Source organism: Thunnus albacares, chromosome 1, assembly GCF_914725855.1.
Source record: "Thunnus albacares chromosome 1, fThuAlb1.1, whole genome shotgun sequence".
In the NCBI taxonomy this organism is placed as follows: Eukaryota; Metazoa; Chordata; class Actinopteri; order Scombriformes; family Scombridae; genus Thunnus; species Thunnus albacares.
In genome coordinates, this window is record NC_058106.1 from 34,811,055 (window position 1) to 34,836,990 (window position 25,936).

Sequence of the window (25,936 nt, forward strand, 5' to 3'; positions counted from 1 at the left end):
AGAGAAATGTCGTGTAATTAATAATAAGATATTATAATTATCATGATGTAATGTTTTAGGTGTGTCTGCGTCTCACCTGGGATTCTCTGTTGCAGTGCTCGGAGGTGAGGATGAGTCCGGGCAGGTTGCTGGGCAGATCCAGACGTCTGAAGTACCAGACCAGGTTCCAGTAGATGATGGGATGATGGTCCACCATGTCGGCTTCAGTGATCACCGGGTCGCCCTCGTTCTCCAGCAGGCTCTCCAGTTCCTTCCACAGCACCAGAGGGCTCAGGTAGGGAACGGTCACCGGCTCGGGGTTGTGGAGCCGCCAGTCCATATTCAGTGGGTCCTGTAGGGGAGGGGGGGGATAAAAAACGACAAGAGGTGAGATTTCTTCAGGAGGAGGGAGGAGATGTAGTGAGAGTTGGTTTAATACTCTGCTGTTGAACTCTTCAAAATGTCTAACAGGTTGTCCAGATCACAGACTGAATAGAAAGCAGACAGAGTCAGGAGACTATCACTCCCATCTTGTCAGTTTGTGGAGATAAAGCAGACACAAAGAGGGAAGCAGCGGAGCCAAGAACAACACATAAAAGCTGAGCTGAGCCCGATTCAGACGACTGAGGGGAACATCCAGCAACAAGTGAGACTGTGTTTATATTTAACTGTCTCTGCCTCCACTTCTGCATTCATCTCAAAATCCACACAGGTTTTTTGGGGGTTTTTTTGTCCTAAAATTGGGTTACACTGATATATCAACAGATATTGGTTAGTCTTTACTGGTGGAACTGTGTGCAAAACTTATGAAACCTGTGATCTGCAAACCGGCCTTTAAATGTCACTGAGCACTGAATAAAGAAGAAAACACTGCTGAAAAGAATAGTTGTAATACTTTGGTATCAGCGATGTGTGACGGGACATACCGTGGTTTCATTGAGGCGGCTGGGCAGGCTGCCCGAGGTCGGCACGCAGCGGTTGAGTTGGGACGCTTCGCCCAGAGGCCCGAAGGCGCTGACGCTGCGGGCCATGGGCGCTCCGGGGCACAGCGTCCCCTGCCGTCGATCCGCGGGGATGTCAATACCCTGAACCCTGGTCGATCGAGTCCTGAGGAGACAGACACAGCAGAGATGTTTTTTTTTAATTTTATCATAAAAAGATCCTGCAAAACAGAATCATATTAACAAAATTCAGCAAAAAGATGAACAAAATAGATCATAAAAGATAAAATCCTGTGCTGCCTGATATCCTGATAACCTCAGGAGGGTGTTTATACAAGCACATAGTCTCTCTCTCTCTCTCTCTCTCTCTCTCTCTCTCACACTCACACAAACACACACACGCAGCTTTGTTAGGACCAGGTGCTGCGGATCGTGTCACATTGCTGTTTTACAATGCAGATGGGGATCCGTGTGGATGCAGCTACAGTAGGTTCATACTTCAAAAGCACTCTGTAATCAGACACACTGGAAGCTGCATGAAGATGAGTCGAGGAGGAGGGTAAAAAATATCACGCAGCTCATGTGAGAATAAAACCAACAAAAAAAGTTTTTATCTTTTATATTTTCTGCCTTAAAGGAATCGCGATGATGACTGTCAGCACCGTGTTTCAGGCCTCATGTCGGCTGCTTTCTGGTTGTGTTTTATCATCTATCATCAGGTGGTTTTAACAGAGATGAACTTTCTTTTTGTTTGTGTGTAGAAGTGAAAATATTAAAGACAATTTAGTTGACAAATTGAAAACCGATCACAACAAAAAAAGAGCATTTGACATTTGAAGATGATAAAGATCAGATAAGTTTTTAGGTTTCATTCTGCTTGTGATGGGTGTAATATTCAAAACCTTCCATACACAGATTTTACATGCGGTGTACTGTTTGACCTTTAACCATAATTGCTAAAAAGGTCATCTGAAAGTAGAGATAATAAGGAAGACGTAATGCAAAACTGAGCTATGTACAGCTGTATGTAAAAGTTTGGGCACCTCTTGACATATTTTGGTGATTTTTTTAATTGAAAAGATGCAAACAGAGTCTCTCTAGGATAAAAAGCACAATATTTTCTGCAAACATTAATGCAAAAAATAAAGAAGTAATAACATCATTGTGGCATGTGCAAAAGTTTGGGCTCCCTACATAGTCAGTCTGGCAGATATCACAGCTTGCAAATGCTTTTTGTAGCCGGATAAAAGTCTCTCAGTTCTTGTATTTGGGATTTTCTCCCATCCGTCCTTGTAAAAGGCTTCTAGTTCTGCAATATTCTTGGGCCGTCGTCTTGCACACACAGCTCTTTCAAGATCTACCCGCAGATTATGTTTAAGTCAGGGGACTGTGAGGGCCAATTGAGGTGGATTTCGAGGTATGTTTAGGATCATTGTTGTGGTATCCATCCTCTTTTTAGCTTTTAGCTTTTTTCACAGACGGTGGGATGTTTGCTTCCAGACTTTGCTGGTATTTTAGTAGAATCCATTCATCTCTCCACCTGTGCAATGTTTCCTGTGCCACCGGCTACAACACGACCCCAAAGTGTGATAGATCCACACCCCCCCCCCCATGCTTCCTGCCTCACAGTTGGCAAGGTGTTCTTTTCCTGAAATGCTGCTCAGTTTTTTCTCCAAACATACTTTTGCTGACTGTGGCAGAAGAGTTTATATTTTAACTTCATCAGTCCACAGCAGTAGTTTCCAAAAACACATCAGGCTTCTATAGATGTTCTGCTGCATATTTCTGACATTGTATTTGATGAGGATGCAGGTAAGGTTTTCCTCTACTGACTCTTCCATGAAGGTTTGTTTGTTCAAGCATCGCTGCACAGTGGAACGCTGCACCACCACCCATGAGTCTGCTTAATCTTCCTGCAGGTTTTTTGCAGTCAAAAGGGGGTTTTGATTTGCCTTTCTGATCAGCATACGAGCAGTTCTCTCTGAAAGTTTTCTTGGTCCTCGAGATCTCATCTTGACCTCCACAGTTGCCCTAAAGTACCGTCTCTTAATTACATTTCGCACTGTGGAAACTGCAAGCTGACAAAGCTTTTCTATCTTCTTGTGGCCTTAACATACATTGGGGGCATCAATAACTTGTCTTAGAGGAACCCATGGCTGCTGAGTGTTCGCCGAAGGTTTGATGAGTCAGAGTGTTTGTAAAGCTTTGAAATTGGCAGCAGCTGACATTTCCTAATAACATCCATTGACATGCCGCAGGCCTAACGAGCTAATTAAGGTCTGAGACCTTGTAAGAAGAATCTGAGACTTGGGAATCTTAGGGTGCCCAAACTTTTGCAAATGTCACAATGTTTTTATTTGGCATAAAAAGTGTCTCTGCATCATTGTTTGCTGAAGATATTGTGTTTTATGTTCCATATCGGAGAGAGGCTGTGTTTAAATCTTTTCAATTAAAAAGTCAACAAAACATGTTATTTGTCAAGGGGTTCCCAAACTTTTACATACAACAGTAGATGAATAACGTGATGCAGTCCCATTGTTTTAGTTTGAAGGGTTCATCTCATTTCCTACATCTATATAAAATACAAGTAAAGTCGGTGAGAAATCCGTCACTGACCACGAAATACACTGTTGTAAATACAGCGTGTGCATGCGCATATATTACAACAATTAAGCTTTTTACTGAGAACAAAGTAAGTGTTTGAGATATTATGTTTGTGGGACAAAAAGACATTTGGTTATTCTACAAAAAAGGACATTCTGCATATTCACATGGTGCATTTAAGATGATGCACAGTACAGTTCTTCCTGAATAAAAGATGACTGTGGGAGGTGTGTAAAAAAGTAAAGCTCCCAAACATCTTTCAGCTCATGTTTGGTAAGGACCTCTGATGATGAAGCCCCCCCCCCCCCCCCCCATCACATTTTTCAAGTGTACGACGGAGAATAACACCATGAACGCCTTCGAGAAGAGACCGTCTGAAAGAGTGTGCGCTCTCATCCCCACAACCATCTGATTCACATCATTTTCATAATCATCAAACCACTCAGTGACCCCTCGCGCCCCTGCGTGGAAGGAGTCTGCATTCATTAGAAATCTCTGCTCATTTATTCACATTTTTTCCTTTAATTTCCTGCCAATTTGTACTTGCATATGAATGTAATTAATAGGATGTACTGTCGGCTCTTATAAGCATCCATGAGGGGCGTGTAAAGATATTTTCTAACACACTCTAATATAGTCAAGCATGTACAGTATAAGAACATGTTTTAAGCATGTATTTGTATATTTTTAAGCAATTCTAACGGTAAAGCAGTTTGACGGCAGGCTTTTCTCCCCACCTTCTTCAACTATAAATGTCCTGCTCAGTTAAATTAGAGCCTTGTCAAACATTGTTGTGTATGTTATGTCTTTAGGTAGAAACAATTATATTGGCCAAAAAGTCATCAGATTTTAGTAACTCTCAAATATCAATATTGATATCTGTCTGAATAATCCAGTATTAGTTTTCGGCCTCATTTACATTTTGCATTAACATGCAGATCAGATACAGATCACATTAACATGCAATATGTATCTATATACGTGATCTGCATGAGGAAAAACACATGTTAATACATTCAGAACACATTGTGATCTGAATGTGATTGAATCTCAGCCAGGTGTAAATGTAATCTGTACACTGTGACCAATTTATAAGAAAATAACGGCCCAGCAAGTTGAAAGGTCGCCTCGCTCCGACTCGTCCTGCTAGCGGCAGTTTTAAGTCTTCCCTTGCAAAGAATGAGTGACATCAATCCACAGCATCGCTTTCCTTCACCTGGGAATTTGCATATCGATATGCGATCGCAATGTGGGCACGATTGAGATAACGAGGGCGGATTTTAATACCAGGTGTAAATGCAAAAACCTATTAATCAAATGTCATTATGCAGAAAATGCACCAAGATACAGATCACATGTTAATACCAGGTGTAAATGAGGCCTATTAAACACTTTTACATGTCATACAATGTAGTTTGTTTCACACACACTGAACCCTTAATCCTTATTTTCTTTGATGGAGTCGCCACCAAAGCTTCTGTCTTGTATTATCTTGTATTTTTTCCCCTGATTGGACCACAAATAATAAGATACATTCAGCTCAATACAGAACAGGAAGTCATAAATGAAGAATGTGGCGGTGAGTACCTGCCGCCTCCTGAACACTCCTGGACAGCGACCACAGGGGAGGGAGGGGAGACGGCTGTGGTGGGACAGGGCGTGGACAACGTGGATGTCCCCGTGTCCAAACCCGTGGAGGCGGAGTACGATGACGTCATCGCCTCGTCCACCGACGGGCTGCCCTTCAGGAACAACCTGAGGAGAAGAAGAAGAGAGAGAGGAGGGATTACATTTACATCCTGACAAGTCAAGATGATGTTTCCATTTTCTTTGAGTCGAGGTTGTTTATTTTATTACATGGAGTAGTTATTATTCTGTGAGATGAGGTCTGGTTTATCACACAATATACATTTATAAAATCTCTGTTCTGCCTGTAGTCTATCTATTTAGGGGCAACGTTTTAATCATGTTCACATTAACATTGGGTTGTTTTTTGTTTTTAATGATCGCCTCCAGATCTGTTACCTTCATAAAAATTCCTCAAAGATACGTTTACTCCCTTTAATCACGCCTGTAGGTACGTAAAGTCAGATTCAAGGTGAGCACAAAGAAATTTTCCTCCTTCAGCAGATGAATGTATAAACAAACTCTGCACATACATCATTCAGTGAAGCTCAAACACCAAGCTGAAGGAGAAAGAAGAGAAATTTTACACTGGAGGAGGACTTTAAATATTAATACATCAGTGTAACCGCTGACCTGTTTACCAAAATAGCTGATTTATTGGTGTCTGTGACTCTATTTTCAATATTTCTTAGGAAGGACTTTATTAACCATCTTTTGAGATCCCAATGAGATCAAAACTCTTGTTTTAAAGGAAAACCAAGCTACCAAAGGGGATTTTTCTAAAAGGTAATCAACAAGTAACCACTGCTATCAACTAATATCAGTAAAAACTTAATATCTAGAGGTTAGGACAGAGAGGAGAATGTATTCTACAAACCTGCTCCTGAAAAGAACAAAACGCCGCCCAAAAACAAACAGAAAACACAAAGAAACATATTAAAAAAAAGTTTAATTTAATTATAACATCCAGCAGCTCGGTGCTGAGGTGTCGTCTTTTACCTGCCGGGTCCTCGCATGTCTCTGATCTCCACGTTGAGGAAAGGCAGGAAGGGGTTTCCGCAGAAGGGGCAGGTGGTGTTGAGGTTGGAGTCGTCGGCCGTCCAGCCGGCCATGATCTCCTCGTCGTAAACCAGGCAGTCGCACGTCTTACAGCGCGAACAGCTGGAGATCAGCAGCTGGGAAACAGACGCACACAGAGGCAGAGAGATCGCTACTGTACGTGGCTCGTTTTTATAGGTCTGGACAGGTGATCGAGACTTTAAAAGACACATCACACATTTTGATATAATCAACTATTTAACCTCTAATTCTCAGTTATATTCTTAATATAGTATTGTTATTGTCTGTAAAGCACTTTGGACAACTTTTGAAAGATTTACCAATTTATTATGACAATCTGACACATAAATAAATACCTTTGATTGGTTGGAGGACTGAGGATACATCTCTTAGCTTTATTTACCACTAAACCTCCTCAGGTTCATTATAATGTGAGTTTGTACTGTTGTGGTCAAATTTAAATGTAAATATTCTGCTGAGAGAGAATATTTATGTTTAGCTTGCAGAGTAGTTTGCCAAAAAAAAAAAAAAAAAAAAGGCTGTGAAAGCAGTTTGTGAAAACTATTAATTTGATTGAAATACTATTGAAGAGTTTATTCCTGCTGACAAAGAAACACCAAAAAAATCATTGATGGCAAAGATGCTCCCTTTTTGAAGTAGAAAAATACATTTTTTCAAGGTAAAAGGTGGAATAAACACCTCGATCTCGGCTTTGTATCAGGGGAGTACTTAGCCTTATATATGTATAACAAATCATTAGAAATAAATATGGCTCAAACAACAACAGGAAACCTGGTAAACTGAGCAAGTCTAGAGCTGAAGCTCATCATTCATATCACACAACGGCTGCAGCATTACTGGTTCCAAGTAATTCATAAGTTCTGTATTAAACTCCTGGTTTGTTGACTTTTGCGTCCAGTATTTAAGCACTGTAACCCAGTTCTACTTTTATGCTTTCCATCTTGTGGTTTTACCTCCATGGCGTAGTTGTTGAAGATACTGGTGTTGCTGGTGTAGCGTGAAGAACCGAGGTCTGACTTATCCGGCAGAGGGAAACCAGGAGGAGAGAGGACACACCCTGCAGCAGAGCATGTGACAAGACACAGAAAGTCTAAATAACAACAACAACAACAACATTGAAGACATGACCGGCGTTCTTTAATAAACATTTAGGGACATCTCTCTGTGACGGGTCTATATTGTTTGGGAAAAGTGGGAGATACAGTTTGTTTGGTGCTTTTATGTTTAATGCCTTTACTAATCGTTCCTGACATTCTCTCTCTCTGTGTCTCGTTGTCTGGCAAAAGGCAAATATGATGATAAATAAACCCTGAATCGACAGTGACAACTTTCAAATCATTTTTTTTGCCTAAATTCTTTGTAAAAATGAGTTTGAAATTTGATCATATTAGAAACTAACAAGAAAAGTTGTTAATATGTTTCTCAAGCTGCGATGAAAAAGTAAAATAAGAGTTTTTTGGTCTTACCGGGGAGCAGAGACGAGGGTCTACCCAGGCTGGAGCCTGCGGTGGGGCTGTCCAGTCTGCTGTGGAGGGGGCTGCGTCTGGGGCTCCTGCGGGGACCTAAGAGTCCGACGGGGCCGTTCTTTTGTGGGGAGACCACAGAGCTCTTTGAGTCCCCGCAGTCTTCCTCGTCTAGTAAGGAGGAGCAGTCTGGATCTCCGATACCGAGGGAGGACACGCTCAGGCGGTCACAGTAACCGTCCTGGATGAGCGGAGGAGAGCGGGCGGGTTAAAGTCGCCATGGACGTCTGATCTTAAAACTATAATACTCAACACTGACTATCATATAATATATAAACATGTCATAAAGGGCAACAAGTAAGATAAGTTGCACTCATGTCTCTTTAATTGGATCACAGTTAATCCCAAACTCCATCGCATCTTCTCTATGACCTTAATCACACATTCAGATCTGATAAATATTAAATATAGACACTTGGGAGGTGCAGTATTTGGCTATTTAAGCATCTCAGATACAGAACATTACAGGAGATACAGTGACAGGTTGAGATCTCAAAACTACCTACATGTTTCAGTACAGAATAAAAGCTCTGGCAGGTCTATGACATCATAAAACATGTTACACAACGCAGGAGGTGAGCTCTGGCATTAATCAATGACTATAAAAATCCACCTCGAAGAACTGAGGATACGTGCCGTCTGGGTGGTACTAGTGGAGTTTTTCTGTTGTTGCTGATGATGGATTTTGTATCTTTCAGAGAGGAAACCTGATCAACATTGTTAATCAATGAAGCTTTTAAAGCTCATCCACAGGAAAGCTTCCAGTCAGACACTCAAAAATAAATGTGTCCTGTGTGTTTATTGCTTTGTGCTGTTTGTTATTGTGCTGTTATATGTTTTAATTGTAAAGGACTGCAGATGAAAATAAACTATAAGCTAACTCTGGTGCAGCACATCAAATGATAACATTTATGTTTAACTGTTCATGGTCCCAATAAATATAATACAACAAAAAGCCACAAGATGGCAGCAGCACTCAAACTTCAGGCTCCTCCTGAAATACTGCTCATGTGAGAGCTTAAAATCTTAAATCTTATGCTACTGAAACAGATTTGCTCATTAAGGTTTTAGCTGCAACAACTGACGTCTGCTTTGCATTATTGAATACTTAAAGATTGAGATGTGTTTGATATATGTATAGGTTTAAAATTACATCACTATTACTATTTGAACAGTAACATTCACATCTCAGACTCACTTGTCAAACATCCAGGGAGCCATTGCTTTCTATTCACTTCCTGTATGATATAAAAATGTGCTGTTGCATAGTAACGCAGTGCACATTTCTCAGATTAATCTGTATTTCCACCTGCATTACCACACAACAAAGAATAAAAACTTTGACGACGAGGCTGTGTACCTTGGTAGGTGTTGTGTACGTAGCCAGACGGGAGTACCAGCGGCTAGCCTTCTCTGCAACGCCCTTCCCGGCAGAGACCATACTGGTCTTGAAAACATCCAGCGTCGGTGTGAGCAGCGTGTCCAGTGCGAAAGAGGACGAGGAGGGTGAAGGAGATGACAGGCTCATCCTGTCCGCTCTCTCCCTGTAGGGGCTGGGTCGGGGGCTGGGGCTCGGGGTCGTGCTAGAGCTGCGACGTGGCGGCGACGACCACAGACGTTGGCGTGAGATGGGTTGGGAGGGCGACGGAGGGTGGTAGGTGCGGGAGCGTGGTACTCCGGTAGTCCTGAGGGGGGAGCTGTGGGGCAAGCTAGCTCTGCGGGGGGCAGAGAGGGAGGAAGGGTGGAGGAGGAGGGGGCTGGTTGGGTGCTGCAGGTCCAGACTGGGTGTACGGCTTCTCAACGGGCTTCCCATGTGGTTCATGTAGAGCTCGATCTCCATGGCCAGGTTCCTACGGGCGCTTGGCGTGCTGGCCTCATCCCCCTCGGGGTCCTCATCTTCGTGTTGCTGCTCGGACTGGGACTCTGCTGCCAGCAGGGATAGAGGGTCGTAGCCCGTCTCGATGCCCGTGCGCTTGACAGCTCCTCTGGACGTCACAGTGCTCACGCCGCAGTAGCTAGCGCTGCGTTCAACAGGTTTCTTATGAGATTTGCTGGTGTTGTGAGAGCTGATTCTAGCCTCTTGTGCAGGCTTGTCCAAATCCAAGTCCTCCAAATCAAAAATGGCCTCCGTATTACTTCTGTCCTCATCACTGGAGTCCTGAGCAGCCGCCTCTGCTAAGCCGCCCAGAGCCAACGAACGAGGCCTCTTGCTCTTACTGAAGTTGGCACTGGAGAGGATTTTTGCGTCTGCGCCCAGGTGTCCCGCAATCTTATCTGGGTCGGTTTCAGCCTGGCTCATACCCAGGCCGAGAACGGTGGTGCCGCTGCCGCTGCTGCCCACCGTGTCGCCGCTCAGCCGGCGGCCCCTCACGCCCTGCCAGTCGAGAGCCGAGCCGCTGCTGGCGCTGCCCACCACCTCCTCCAGAGCGCTCTTGTGTCTCCTGAGCAAACTGTTGGTATGGACCTCGCCGATCTCTTCCAGAGAGGAAGTGAAGAGGAGACCTGCAACATGGCCTGAGAGAGAGAGAGAGAGAGGGAGGGGGTGGGGGGGTGGGGGGTCGGTGTTAGGACTTGACATTTTGGTTTCCAGAAGTAAAGGTCCTGCTCGTTTTCTGCATAGACAGTGTGAAGTGTTTGATTGTTGGATGGACATGAAACTCTCTTGGCTGAATTATTAATACAAAATATGAGCAGCTGAGTTTGAACATTTCTGGTCTTATGATCAAAAGTCAAAGATTCAAGCCTGTGTACATAAATTAACTACATCCACAGAACGTTTTAGTAAGAAAACACCCGATCACTGTGTCTAAAACTCTGTTGAGTGGGCTGCTAATGGTGAGCTGAAACTTAAGATTACGATTTGTAGAAACCTGATAATACTTTCAGAAACTTAAATCAATTTGAATTTGCTACAGTTCTGATTCACTCTGACTGTCCTCATCTCCATAGCAACAGCAGCTGAGGCTCATGGGTATTGTAGTACTTAAGAGTGATCCTCATTACCGAACTGAGAGAGAGAAAAACATGATTTCTCAGACAGGAAGCTGAAATAATTACAAGTGTCGGCCATAAACCCATCAGTATCTGTCCAGTGTTAATGTAACATTTCCTCCTTTTTTACCTGCGCTGGCGGAGCTCTTGGGTTTACAGGTTGAATCATCATACGGACAGCTGCTCCGAACGATGCCACGAGGTTTGAAGGAGGACTGGACCTCCATGTCCAACTGAGGGAGACAGTCTTTACTTCCCTTGGCGCTCTCTGACTCTGACACTACAAACACAGAAATTATAATTTAAAATCATTCTTTTTCTTTTTTTTTTTTACTTTGTACACAGCTTGAAACACAGCACTGTGCTTCGAAAAAAAAAAAAATCCATTGAAGGACAAACGCACGACTGAAATGCTTTTGATGTGCATGAGAAACCAAAAGAGAATGAATCGTCTCTGGAGGAGACAGAGAGATCAAGGCAGAGGAAGGGGAAATCCCGTGTGGCTACTAGGCTGCCAAGTTATGATTTTTTAGAAGGTAGACAGAAATATCAGGTGATACGAGATCAGACGGACTACTGACAGGAGCTGCAGTCGCTCTCCTTCTTGTCGTCTTTGTCGGGGGCGGAGTCCTGGACGCCGGTGTCTCCTCTCCGAACCTCCTCTTTGGACAGCGAGTTATAACCCAGATCTGACTGATCTCCTAGAGAACAGAGAGAGAGAAACAGAGAAAGATGAGAACGAGATGAGACGAGAACAAGATGAAATACAAGATGAACAGTAAGACTGAAGTATCCTGATATTAAACCACAAGATCGCAGGAATATGCAACGCAGCAGAGGAACGATTCAAGTAAAAAAAAAAAAGAAGACAGCACCTTTTTCTCTGCAAAACAGCTGCACACCGCTGTACTCGACACCTCTCCTATTACTGTACAAACTGTTCAGGTTTGAGGGCCAGGTTCTTTATTTTCACAGTATCTACTGCACAGCAAAAAAAAAAAGCTTTTGGGGAGGAGGGATGTGGATATATTGTACCTTTTTTTTTTTACACTCACAGAGTGATAGGAGAGTTAAATTAAACAACATAAGAGAAAACTAGTGAGACGTTTTCCCCTTTCATCTTCTCAATTCTGGGGGGCACATCGCTGTTTGCAGGGAGAGAAGAAGAAAACGCGGCTAAGCTGTGAGGGATAAAACAATCCTTCTCAGGGCATGCAGAGATCTACAGTAACTGTGAGGAAACTAACTGCAGTTTCACAGCTGCTAATGAATTCGGCTGTTAAGGCTTGACGTTGGGGTGAGGGTGGGGGGTGGGGGGTGAGGTGGAGGGGGGAGGGGGGGGACCTGCCATCACTCCAGGCTGACTCTTCCATCTGTCTCTAAAACTTCCCCGGGTCTCCAGGCAACCAGCTGTCTGCTGATTCGGTCTCCCCTTTCATCTTTCCCATGAACCTCTCTGGTCGTCGTCTCTAAATAAAGCATGAGGCTGCGCGGCTCCGGCTGTAACACAATGCAACTGATGGCAAGTGACAAAACTCATTTAAGGACTATAATAATCAATGAACTGCACATCGAGGTCCTTCCCTCCTACTGCGCTGTGAACTGCGGTTCCCTCACAGTCTCTCCGTGCACGATGCATAGTCTCCTGCCGAGGTGCCATCTCCATGATTAAAATGATTTCCGTAATCAAAGGAATGTGCCTCTGGGTAATCATTCACCATAATTGACAATAACAAATCACTCGGTGGTGAAGCGAGGAGCGAGAGTGAGAGAGAGAGAGAGAGAGAGAGAGAGAGAAAAAGCAAAAAGAGAGAGATGAGCAGAGGGAGAGGAGCAGCGGACTGATGTGCCAGAGAGAAGAGAGAGAGAGAGAGAGAGAGAGAGAGAGATATGGCACAGCGGAGGAAAAGAGAGAGGAGATCACAGAAGTGTCTGAGGCAGATACAGATAAAGGAAAAAGCGTGACGATGGAAGGGCTGAGGAAGTCAGAAAATAAAAAAATTAAATAAAAAATGCTGCAGAGCAGGTAAGACGAGACAGAGAGATGCAACCAGTGAGAGACAGACAGGCAGACTGAGACAGAGAGGTTTACCTGGGTGGAGAGTGGCTTCTCTGAGCTCAGAGCCCCCCCAGTGTGAGCGGGCCACCAGGCCCCTGGCGCCCACGCTGCCGCCGCCCCCACGGCCGACTGCATGCAAGGGCAACACAGGCAGGGCCAGAGTGAAAGGCAGGGTTAGGGACAGAGCAGAGCAGAAACCACAGCCGCAAAACCAGGGAGAGACACGGATGGACAACAGGGATGAAAGGAAGGGCGGAAAAAAAAAAAAAAAACAGACAGCGGAATGGGAAATGGGAAAAATAAAAATAAAAAAACGAGGATGAGGCCGGCCGGTGAGTGAGACAAATGAGGAAGGACAAAAAAAAAAAAAGGTCATTGAGAGAAAAGAAAAGGATGTAGAACAAGGTAGCTGCCTGTAAAAAAAACAAAAGATGGAGTCAAAGCAGCAGCCATTTGAATGAAGTGTACCTGTGCTAGATCTATCATCAGTGGGGTCTACTTTGACGGAGTCAGTGGCGTAGGGGCCCTGCTCGGCCAGGTTAGTGTCGGCAGAGCTATCCAGGCTGCCGTGACTCACAGCATCCAGGTCGCTGCCATCTGCCCAAAAACAACAAGGCGTTAAAGGAAGCTGGTCGCCATCTCTGCTCCACTGGGGGGGGGGGGGGGGGTTCTTTTTATTTCCTAATTTTTTTCTATGTTGATCAGCAGGTGATAAAAACTGTGCCAGTGAGTCTAACAGTGTTTTGTTGTTGCTTTGCTTTTATAGTTTGATCAAATCCAGCTGAAGATGAGATATGACACCAGAAACTTTGCAAATGTCTTCAAAATAAATAAATTCCCGCCACCAAGATAAAAACAGTCACGTCTTAATGTCTGAGTCTCAGAGTTTCATAACATTTCCTAAAATGGAAATGATGTGCAACTGTAAATACTTAGGAAGGTTTATATGTAAATTGGTGCTAATTACAGGGGAAAAACAGAGACTCAGCTGGTACACTTCCAGTTAATTAACTCCCATCAACTGGTCTCGTAACTTTGGAGATCTTTTAGTGTCAGTGCACAGCAGGTCAGGTGAACATGCACAAATGTGAAAACTGGTCTACGGTTATTTGGGGAAGTTTATACAATCGAGTTTCCAATAACAAATGAATATCAACTCGGGTTTAAATGGATCTAAAACATGTAAGATTGAGTGTTGACCAGTATTTTTTAGAGGTGAACGCTGCACCATTACTGTCACTGTGAAAGCACAATATATATGATGTGTGCAACAGGAGTGGAGGGAGAAGTGTGTGTGAGAGGTTGGGGGAGTGCGTTATAAATTATGTCATCGGTAGCAATCTGAAATACTGAAGAGAAAAATGAATCTCTCGGTGATTTGTGTGTGTGTGTGTGTGTATATTTGATGTGTTATCTGTGTGTGTGTTTTACAGGAACCTTTGTGTCGTTCAAACAGAAATCACCTCTGAACTCAGCTGAGGAGCTTTTTAAGAGCACGATGCTTATGACTGGTAAGAGGGAGAATCTTTAAAAAAGCAGGGGGGGATTAGCAGGACATGGATTAGCATGCACTGGGTGTGCAGGTGTTCACTAGCATGCAGGGGGGTGGGGGGGGTGGGGGGGAGTTAAATCACACATGTTGATACAGATGTGTTTCGTAGTTTACCTTTTCAAGTCTGACAGGTTTCATTGAAGAAACGGTGGACTGAACTTGAGATTCTTCAGATCCTTTGTCTTTGAACGGTTTATTGCTAAGTGCTAAAACGAGGTCAACAGAACTTACTTTTGATTCTTTTAGACCCTTCGACACTCACATGATCTGACTATCCTCGTTAGCAGCTAGCTTAATTTGTTTATTCATATTGACTAAGCACATCTATCTGCTAATTTTCACCGCAGTTAACTAATAACGTCTGAAGATGCAGGTGACATTAGCAAGAAAGCTTTACCAGAAGATAATCACTGACTTGTCTTATGTTCAATTTCTTTTTTAGGAACCTATCAACACAATACACACTAAAAACATTCTGCATTTATTTGAAATTGTGTCTCCACCTGTAGTTTTGACAGGTGAGAATGATGCTACGCAAAATTACAGAACAGCTACTAGCATCTGAACATGTGACTTTGTCTTTCTGAACAACTACAAACTGTCAGCAGAGACTGATGTTGCATCTGATAGTAAAGTAAACTGTACTGAAACCAAACTACAAGCTTCACTGCTGCTAAAATCACCGATCTGTCGTCTCTTCTTAACCGGTTTGTGCAAATTACAGAGAAGAGTGCAGACAGACAGGCACTGGGATTAGGAAGTATCTTAATTCACTTGTGGTCACGCAGTTGTAACCTTAACAACCTAATTAAACCAATAAAATGAAGTTAAATTACTTAAGAGCAACTTAACATAATTTAATCATATGTAAAGTCATTTTATTATACTTTTAATTGTTTCTGGTCACAAATATAAAAACCACAGCTTTGTAAACCTGTCATGTTTGTGGGGGTCAGATTCTCTTAATTAACAAACAACAGACAGTTAATTAAGTCAACGACGACATGCAGGCTTGTTATGGATCATCGCTACCTGACAGCGGGCTCTGAGTGAGGGGGGCGTGTTTCCGTAGCGCCCGCTTGAACTGGGCCACACCCAGAACGACATTCCTCAGCTTCATCCACAGGAAGTATCCTCCTCTGGTGCTGGACGGCCACGTGCTCTCCAACACCGCCTGGAACACGGGGAGGAGGAGGAGGAGGAGGAGGAAGAATATTAGGAAAGGATGGCAGGAGGAGGAGGAGGAGGAGGAGGAGGAGGAGGAGGAGGAAGAATATTAGGAAAGGATGGCAGGAGGAGGAGGAGGAGGAGGAGGAGGAGGAGGAGGAGGAAGAATATTAGGAAAGGATGGCAGGAGGAGGAGGAGGAGGAGGAGGAGGAGGAGGAGGAGGAAGAATATTAGGAAAGGATGGCAGGAGGAGGAGGAGGAGGAGGAGGAGGAGGAGGAGGAGGAAGAATATTAGGAAAGGATGGCAGGAGGAGGAGGAGGAGGAGGAGGAGGAGGAGGAGAGGACTGAAGGACAAATGCTTCTGCTAAATTACTTTTAAAAGTCCTTCACTTGACTTTTTGTAGCAGAGTCACTTAATTTATAATTCAAATCATGAAGCGTATGGAATTTATTTTTTTTTTTTTTGTATTTCAAAGATCACCATAAAATATTCTTATATTCTTACTTAGTTTAACATTTTGAAGTCAGTGGAATAAAAAAAAAACCCAACCAAAAATCATCTTGAGGGAATTTTTGATCAAAAGGCTTTAACTGCAGTGGTGTAAGAGCCACAGTCACATCCGAAAAGGAAAAAGAGACTGCAGCTGTTGGTGGCCAAGTCACGTTCGACTGTCTCTGTCTGCTCCTAAAATACACTTCAGAAGCCTCCCGAGAAAAACATGATTGGTATGCCACTGAACGGGGTTTATTATGCCGGCTGCTCCTCCGTGAAGGCTCCCAGAGATTTGGACCAGGTGAAACGAGGCTGACCTCCTCAAGATGTTGCCCGGCGAATGTTGCGATAACAACCTTAAAGACGAGAGCCTGGTGGCGGGACGCTCCCGGAGATAGGACGTCGATTCTTTAAACGCAGTTTTTTTTATTTAAACCTTTCATGCATGAATTATGAAATCACAGAGTATTATTGTTTATTTTTACTCTGAAATAAGTGAAAAATCATGCCAATAACTTTTGTTTTCACCATGCATCAACAGAGTAAAAAGTGATTCATGGAAATCAATATAAGGGAAAAAAACATGTTTTTATATATTATTTTACTACTAAGGAACATTAAATAACAACAACAATAGAGAGGACATTTATAAAAACATGTCCTTGGCCCAATAGGCAGAATATATAACCTTTGGTGCATGACGTCCACTGGAGTGGACAGATTTACAAGAAAAATATTATTAAAAACTTTATAAAAGTATTTCTAACATCTTACTTATCTGCTTTTTTTCTCTGAGTATAAAGATGGAATTGTAGAGAGCGCTTTGGGGGTTCAACGCCTGGTATTTGGGTCTTGAATGGTTATAAATTGCTTCCAAATATCTGTGCATGAAAGGGTTAAACACTGACAAGATTTTCATTGCAGGTTTGTCAGTCTCAGTCAGAAGTAAACCTCCGTTATCTCAGAGGTGGATTCAAAAACTGGTCTAAACCTTCTATTTAATAAAAGGCCAGTATCAGCCTGACTTCCTTCCCTTGTCAGGAAGCAAAATGTGGAGCCTTCTGTTGTGCAGAATATTTATTTCCACACACACAAATGTGCACAAAAGGAGCCATTGATAACACTGAAACATTACAGTGCAGATCGCAGCGCTGTTTGTTTTTGTAGTGTTTTCGAAACCCGACGTCGCTGGAGACAGAGACGTTTTATTACGGCTTCCTGCTGTGATGTGAACGGCCGTGACTTTCCCAGACCGACGCTGGCTCGACCTGATGATGTCGCAACTTTTTTGGTTTGTTATGGTTGTTTTTCTTAACGACTGAACTGTCTGGTTTCTCAGTCTAATGTGAGAAATAGGAATTGATTCATCAATATCAAAGAAATCCAATGACTGGTGGAAACGTTTAACTATGTTTTTAACATTCTTGAGTTGCATATAATAATAACAAGCTGATGTCTGGTTGGTTATTTGGCAGCTTTGTGGGTTTTTTTTGTGATGTCTCTTGATAACCTTTCATGTTGAGTGAAAGTTACTGTTGTTCAGCTTTCTTCTTCATTCTTACAGTATTTCTCAACGCTACGGAGTGAAGGAACTTGCGTCGAGTCGTGCTCACGTTGAGTCCTGTTCTGCAGGGATACAGGTTTATTTAAACTGTGAATGACAGGCAGCCACAGTCACGGATAACTGTACCTGTACAGGAAATATGTTTATGTTCTTTACTATTTCAGAAGGATTTTTAGGTCAGATTAATTATATGTCAGTTCTCTGGAGATGCTGACCATCTTGACTTATCTTTAACATAGTATTTTTGAAAATAAAAGTTCATTTTATTCAAGCTAAGCTCAGAGGCATTCGGCTCACCCATCCTTGGACTTTGGATGTTGTTTTTGTCAGCGGAGGAATCAACCACCTTCTGCCTCCGAGCCTTCTTTCTATTTACCGAGATGAAATAAGATCCTCCGAGGCATCAAAACACACACCGGAGTAACCTTTACTACGGCCTTGTCTCCTGACAGGCTGGTCCCACATCAGCCAATTTACTTTTATGCTCCCTGGGTTGCCAGATCAGGGACAGGCTGTGACGATAACAGAGCCACGATTCATCCTGACACCTGTGATCACACACACACACACACACACACACACACACACAACGTCAAACAACCTTGGGGGGGAAAACTGCAAATGCCACCGATGTTTCTTTTTATCTGAAAGCCGAGTGTCTGCAGAGGCATTAAGGTGATGTAGTGTCTCTGCCGGCTAAGTACCGACCCGGAGAGGAATGAATTTTGGTGATGAAGCAACCGAGTACTTAACGCAGCTATTGTGCATCATGAATAAACAATAAACATCCAAGGCTGCAATCAGTCTGCGCTGTGATATAACTTAAATAACAGTTTTCTAAGATTTTAGCTTAACTTTTTGAGAAACTGTATCTGATGAGCGTCTTTAGGTGTCATTTGGAAGTCAGTCAAATATATGAAAAACATTTTAGAATATCATACAGTGAGTCATGATGTTTCTCTGTAGCAACATTGTAGAGCTGTAATTAAAGTTTATTGTCATTATCAATTAGTCTGTTGATTATTTTCTTGGTTAACAGATCAATCATTTGTTTATGAAATGTCAGAAAATGGTGAAAAATAACTGTTTCTTGTCCTCAAATGTCTTCTATCAACAACCTAAAGAGATTCAGTTTAGTATCAAAGAACTAAAACTACTACTATTGAAAAGTCGTTTTCTTAGATATGCATGGGGGTTTTTGATGGTATAGTTGCACATCAGCCACCACAGTGGACTCTAGTGTGTCATCCCAGCACCCGGTAGCAGACCTGCTCGGGAATATCTCGCCAATCCTTCTATGGTGGTATTTACCTTTGCAGGTAAATAAAATTTTGTAACATCAAGTAACAACTAAGGAGTAATACAATTGTTAAAATCTTCAAGTATTGATTGTATGTTGGGAGAAAATGACAATTAATCATCTGTTCGCTACATCATGTTGGACATCATGCATCGCTGACTATATTTCAACTACAATTATACTTTTACTGTGACTTTGTTGTTCTTGAATATACTTCATCTGGAGTAACTTTTTTGGCTGTTAATCAATTGATTTATATTATTAGAATGTAACTTGCAGTTTTAGGGAGCTAAGGATCCTGAGGATGCTGAGTGAACGCCTGGCACCTCTAAAGACTGTGTGACGACCCCTCCGCTCCACTAGCGTTCCGTTTGCTGGTTTCCTTTTGTCTTGCAGGATCCGGGGTGGGGCGGAGGATCGTCATCGCCGTCATGAGCCACACCTGGGCCCGGTGTGGTCGTGACTATAAAGCTTGGACTTCTACAGAGTTTCTCTCTCCTCCTTCATCACGCCTCTTCCATTCCCAGCGCGGCGCGGCACACACGCACACCCACACATGCCTACATTACTGATTACTGGCTTCCACGTTTTTCCGTTCTCATTTATTATTTTTTAAATAAACACTTATCCTAAGTTGCAAAAACTCGTCTGGTTTCCCATATTTTGTCGCAGCCTATGAGCCGGGCTGTGACAGTCTGGATTAGAAAAGAAGGATCTTCTGCATTTCAAGTCATCTGCAGCTCATGTGCTAATAAATGCAGTAAGACGGCGGGAAGAGGCTGAGGAGTCAGGAACAAGGTTCAGTGGTTTTGCATCGCATTGAACAGTATTAGAATATGTTAAAATATGTTAAAACATTAGTTTAACAGCTTTGAAAAAATATATATTTATAGTTTTCAAATAATATACAATTTTATTCATTGGTTTGTTAAATACATATTCCTAAAGTTGAAAACTAGGTAGACATGTGAAAAAGTTTTTTAAAAAATGAAGTTCAAATATTTTTTCATGCCTAAAGGAGAATAAAAATCCTGACTGAGGTTATCATAATTCATGCATAAAAGGGTTAACTTTCTGTTGATCAACTAATCAAATAACAGACTAACTGTAGCAGCTCTACAATGCTGACTTTATAGTGACTTTATCAAACTTTTATTTTTTCCATCATGTCTTCTATTCCGCTCGCAGCATCATACTTTCACTTATATTCAAAAGTGAGTAATGGTATTTCCCTCAATAGTAGCCCATCAGTATAATAAGAGTAAAGGGACTGTTTGATTTGAATAGTAGCCAATCCTCCAGGATTTTATAGCTTTTATCGTTCCAACTCGCTTTTCATACATCACAGTTGATGGAAAAGGAGTCTCCCATTGGACAAGCTTCCAGGAGATTTGTTTGACATTCGCCTGTCATGGGTGTGTTCACATATTCGTCAAACATTGCGGCAGAATCAGCAGAATATTAATAACAAATCCACCTCCGGAGCACCACGTTAGTACTTGGAACTCCCAGCACTAATATATTTTTATTAGCGCCTGTATAAAACTGCACTGCACTGGGTAGTTACTGGCCACTTGCACCAAACGCTAACCATTAGACCGAGACCTCTTTTTGTGAATAGGCAATGGTGTAAATCACAGATGTGGATTCTGGTGACTTGCCAAAAGAAATAATGTCCTGTCTCTTAAGTTATTTGCTGACATAAATAAAAAAAATTAAAAAAAAGCCCTGACCTTCACTGGCAGATTTACATCACACCACTTTATCACCCGTCCATACTGTAACTAAGTTTGGCTTCGCTGTGATCAAAGGTGTATGTACCTTGTTGTAGTAACCGTAAGTGATGGCGTTGGGGTGGACGCCAGCCTTCTTCATCTCAAAGAGGACTCTGACTGCCAGGACGGGCTGGCCGTACTGTCCACACAGCTGCATCAGCACCCGGTAGCAGACCTGCGTATGCACATGTATGACTGTTTTGGCAGGAAATCGACCACTTGATTGATCTAAAATTAGTGCAAAATAGTCTAAAATCTACAAACACAGCATGCATCTGGTTGTTTGGCTGAATAAATGGGTATTTTTTGGGAATGTACCTCATCGGGTGGCTGCAGTTTCTTAGCCTGCATCTTTCTAAGGACGTCGTAGGCGGTGCGAAGCGCCCGCACCTTGGAGTGGCACACCTTCACGTACGCTGGCAGACAGATGAACCACAGGCCGTAGCAGTGACGGAGCAGGCACTTGGACCACATCTGGGGGATGGATGAGTACTTCTTGGCTATCTTCTGGGCTGATTTGATTTCCTGCGGATGAAGAGGAGGGTTTGGAAAAAGAAGTTATTTAATGCAAAATTCAGGCAAATGGATACGTGGGACTTTCAGCTGGAGATAATGTGTGTGTGTGTGTGTGTGTGTGTGTGTGTGTGTGAAGTAGCAGCAGTCACTCTAAATCTTCAGGCTGAAATCTATGCTTTTAACCCTCCTGCTGATTTCCCATCGACCGTGCAACTTTTTGTCCTCTCGGGGTCAATTTTGACTCGGGAGGACAAAAGTCCACAGATGCCATAAATTTTAATGAAACACCCAAAATTCAATGAAAGTAGTGATCATTACTTTTACAAAGTGTGTGGTATGGAACCATCCATTCAGGCAATTAGATGAAAGAAATCAATATTTCTGATATAAAAACATTTGAAAACGGGTCAAATTTGACCCAAGGACAACAGGAGGGTTAAACATGTACTTCCCATCCCCCTTTTTATTTTCTTACTACTATAACCAAAAGAAATTTAACTCTATATCATTGGCTGTGTTATTTTTTTTAAATATGTGGCAGTTTTTGATGTGTTAGACTGTCAATTATATAATAAAAAATGTACTCCCTTATGCAATTTTGGAGATTCTACTTTTATTCTGCTGCAAGTTTGGCAACACTGTAGAGCATCAGCTTAACACCTAAACAGGTAAATTAACAAATCTATGTTTGACAGTAGTGAGTTACTGCTGCGCTGACCTGCTTGGTGCGTCTAAACATGGGTGCGGGGCTGGTGGGACAGCTGTGCCGAGCGGCGAGTCTGGAGGAGGGGGTCCGCAGGCCCTCCACGGGGTCGAACAGGTCAAGACTTAACACCGGGAAGCCATCGTATCTGATGGACAAACATACACACAGACACACACAGTGAGACAAGGCAGATATATTCTACTAAATCAGCCCTTTGCACATGTCTGTTTAAGATCATGAGGAGTAAACCAGCACTGAGCAGTAATTTTGACTTCTTCCAAGGTTACAGTGATCATAAATACGCTTGGCTTGGAAATATCTACAAAGAGCTTATAAAAAAAAAATTCTGGAAAGCTGTTGGTCATTATGGATTATTAGGGGAGCTTAACTTAAGTGGTACTGAAAAAATCTCTTGGCATCAATTATTTAGAGTGAAACATGACTGCAGAATACAAATTGCACATATTCTGATCCACTCATCCACTCCAGCAGGCAGTCGTGCTCGGTTTGGTCCCAGTGAGGGAGCCGGACTCCTGCTGGTCCTCTATCAGCGATTCCAAGAATTAATTAACCGACTTTCATCTGGGTTTATTATTCAGGTTTTTCCATTTATCCCCGCTGTTAGGAATGTCAGTCTTGTGTTGGCTAGTCTCATGGAGGATGTCGTGTACGAAGATGGCACTTAGTAGAACATCTTTTCTATTTAGAAATACTATTAAACTTGTTTGTTTACAAGTTTCACATTAAGATTAAAAAGCTTAAGAGCCTGTTGGATGATTAAAGGAACAACTTAGCCCATGATTAATGTCACTAGTAGTTTAAGTAATTCCTTTTGCAATTTCTGGTGTCATGGTTCTGTTACAGTGACTCACTGTTAAAATGTCAAAGAGTTGTGAGGATGTTACTGAAACAGAAAAATGTATCTAGAATCTTCTTCTTTAGACTCATCCATTTCCATCTCTTCCTGTCCTCTGAATCTTCCTCTGTTGCATCAACCACCTGCATGTCTTCCCTCACCATCTCCATAAACCTCCTCTTTGGCCTTCCTCTTTTCCTTTTGCCTTGCCGCTCCATCTTCAGCATCCTCGTCCCAATATAACCAGCATCTCTCCTCCTCATAGCTCACTTACTCCTTGCTAATCCACCGCACTTCCTGATTCACTGATTCTCCACATCATCGCACCTTCTCTCCCCTCAAAGTACTCCTTCCAACTCCTTCCAACCTCGTCGCTAGTCAGCACATTTCCATCTCTATCCTTCATCACCCTAACCTGCTGCACATCCTTCCCAGCTCGCTCCCTCTACAAGTCCTTTTCTCCTTCTAGAGTGTTCAACCTCTCATACAACTCACCATACGCCTTTTCCTGAGCCTTCACCACGTCTCTCTTCACCTTACGCCCACATCTCCTTGTACTCCTGTCTACTTTCTTCATCTCTCTGGCTGTCCCACTTCCTCTTCGACAATCTCTTCCTCCATATACTTTCCTGTTCTTTCTCATTCCACCACCAAGTCTCCTTGTCTTCCTTCCTCTGTCCAGATGACAAAACAAGTAAATTCCTAGCTGTCTCCCTCACCACGTCTGCAGTAGTTACCCAGCCATCTGGCAACTGTTCACTACCACCCAGCGCCTGTCTTAACTCCTCTCTGAACTTCCACCATTTGATCCTTGACTCTGCCCTCATTCTCTTCCTCTTCTCGGTCACCATGCAACGCTGCATCGCTACGTTCTCCCCTGTCACCACCTTGAAGTCTCCAATCTCTTTCAGACTGCACCTCCTGCATAAGACATACTTCACCTCTGTGCACCTTCCTCCACTCTTACACCCTGTGCTCCTCTGTCTTCTTGAAATACGTATTCACCACAGCCACTTCCATCCTTTTCACACAATCCACCACTCTCTGTCCTCTCCTTGACACCGTACCTGCCCATCACCTCTTCATCACCTCTGTTCCCTTCACCAACACGCTCCAATCACCCGTCTCTCCTCTTTGGGTACACTCTCCACCACTTCATCGAACTCACTGCAGAATTCTTCTCTCTCTTCCGTCTCGCACCCTACTTACGGGTCACATGCTCTGACAACACTCATCATCGCACTTTCAATTTTTCCAGCTTCCTACTCATCACTCTGTCTGACACTCTTTTCACCTCCAACGCTCTCTTGACACACTCTTACTTCAGTATCACACCTTCCCCATTTCTCCTCCCATCCACACCATGCTATGCTATGGTTCGGCAAATTGTATTTAGAATAAAGCACAGAAGAATTTTTCTTTCTTTTTTTTTTATTACCTGTAGCAGAGTGGATGTTCCTCCCCCTCAGGCAGAGGAGACATCTCTGGAGGTGTGATGAAGACCGTGTGCTCACTACGCTGGGATTCATCAATCTCTATCAGCCTGGTCTCCTCTGGCCTGTCACTGTCCACCTGCGGAACAGACAGCACACAAACACAAATGGAGATGTTTGGGTCGTGGCGCCGTGACCCTTCATCTATCACAGCTGATGGGAATAGGGAGTAACTAACCCGTTAGAAAGGTGGGAACTTCAACACAGCACTTGACATTATGGCCTGTAATAAATATTTCAGTGTTTGTATGGAAAGGTCGTGGCCTGACATAGGCCGATTCACCTTTGAAAAAAACCTTTTTTTTTTTTACTGAGACACAATTCTGAAACAGCTTTGTAGCTGTCACTCTGATAGCAGGATTTGTACAAAATGAGTCTGGGAGAGCGGAGAGAGGGTGACAGCAGGTGACCTAGATTTTTCCCAAGTGAACACGCTTCATATTTTCTTTCTTATTTTCTCTTGTTTGAGGCTTCCTCTCCCTCTCTCCCTCTCTGCTGCCTCCATTTATCAACACATGCACACAAAGAGCCTCTGCAAAGCAATTCTCCATTTCAGTTCTATTTGTCTCCTATAATGCAATATTTTGTTTACTGCCTTCCATAAAATTTGTAAATGTTAAAAGGCAGAATAACAACAAAACACAGTACATACTGTGCTGTACTATAAGACATCAGGGTACAAATTATGGGTAAAATTAATATATTGATAATAAATACAACTTCAAAATGTTTATATAATCCAACATCTGGGAGGATCTGTAAAATATTCAGCAATTTAGAATTATATAAAGTTGGAGGACTGATCTCAATAAAGCATTTTTGTAAAACTTTGTTGTGTTCAAGCCCAAGCTGAGATACGTGGGTCATTATTGGGTAATTGGGTAATTATTTCAGACTTAAAAAATCTCTTGCAGAGCCACAGAAGACTTTATATAACTGTTCCCATAACTGGTAAACCAATTTTGATTTTGGACATGTAAAATTAGTTAGAGTTGAGCTTTTAAGAATAAACAGAAATTAAATTCCATCAAAGTCCTGCTGCTGTGATGAGTCCGTGTGAGAAAATAACAGGCTTTTGACTGACATTAGGTTGATTTAAGGTACAAGCGGAGCAGAAATGTCGAAAACTGTGAGAATCTTAACGGCACAGAGAGGATTTATACTGTATCGTTGGAAGACATATCAATAAGTCCAGTCAGTGTGTGTCGACTTCATAAATCTAAATTTACACCTTGAGGGAGTTGGGTCGGTGTGTGTGAGCAGCAAGTTTATTCTGCTGCAGATATCTGATAGTAGAGTGAATATATAAACCCATATTTGTATGGAAATAATCATCTGGCGCTTATATCCATGTATTCATCGCCGTCGTACTGTAGAATGAGCGGATTCCAAAATTTCACAGTGGATTTGTACTTTTTTTTAAACTATTTGACAGCACAATGAAATTCCACTTTATATATCTACAGCTGAACTAGAATAAAACATCACACATTTCTTTCTAGAAAAAGCAGAGTAGCAGGTACATGTAAACTATAAAAACAGCTATAAATAATATCTGATCAAACAATTTTGTAGTAGGCTGCAGTCTCCCAGTCAATTGGTCGATTAATTGGTCGATATGCTCTCGTCCGACCAAATTCTCATTGGTCGAATAATCTCCGTGTTCCTTTCATAAGAAGAAAAGTGCTACATCAGTAGCCTTCCAGGAT

At 42.6% G+C, this 25,936-nt stretch overlaps 1 protein-coding gene across 6 annotated transcripts in view; it reads right to left on the bottom strand.

Annotated features, from left to right (window-relative positions):
- The window catches only part of LOC122985410 (C-myc promoter-binding protein-like), an 84,097-nt gene that overhangs the window by 11,624 nt on the left and 46,537 nt on the right, over positions 1-25,936 (bottom strand). For 4 of the 6 annotated variants that reach the window (XM_044356049.1, XM_044356022.1, XM_044356032.1 and 1 more), the window contains 15 exons: positions 24,173-24,306; positions 21,891-22,023; positions 20,975-21,181; positions 20,703-20,831; positions 15,388-15,529; positions 13,272-13,400; positions 11,326-11,445; positions 10,875-11,024; positions 9,114-10,267; positions 7,697-7,934; positions 7,184-7,287; positions 6,150-6,325; positions 5,112-5,279; positions 906-1,086; positions 77-331 (listed from right to left, as the gene is read on the bottom strand). In XM_044356049.1, the coding sequence (XP_044211984.1) occupies positions 77-331; positions 906-1,086; positions 5,112-5,279; positions 6,150-6,325; positions 7,184-7,287; positions 7,697-7,934; positions 9,114-10,267; positions 10,875-11,024; positions 11,326-11,445; positions 13,272-13,400; positions 15,388-15,529; positions 20,703-20,831; positions 20,975-21,181; positions 21,891-22,023; positions 24,173-24,306 (3,420 nt within the window). The remainder of the gene's footprint in view (positions 1-76; positions 332-905; positions 1,087-5,111; positions 5,280-6,149; positions 6,326-7,183; positions 7,288-7,696; positions 7,935-9,113; positions 10,268-10,874; positions 11,025-11,325; positions 11,446-13,271; positions 13,401-15,387; positions 15,530-20,702; positions 20,832-20,974; positions 21,182-21,890; positions 22,024-24,172; positions 24,307-25,936) is intronic. The other 2 variants (XM_044356065.1, XM_044356057.1) reach the window with 1 other exon arrangement.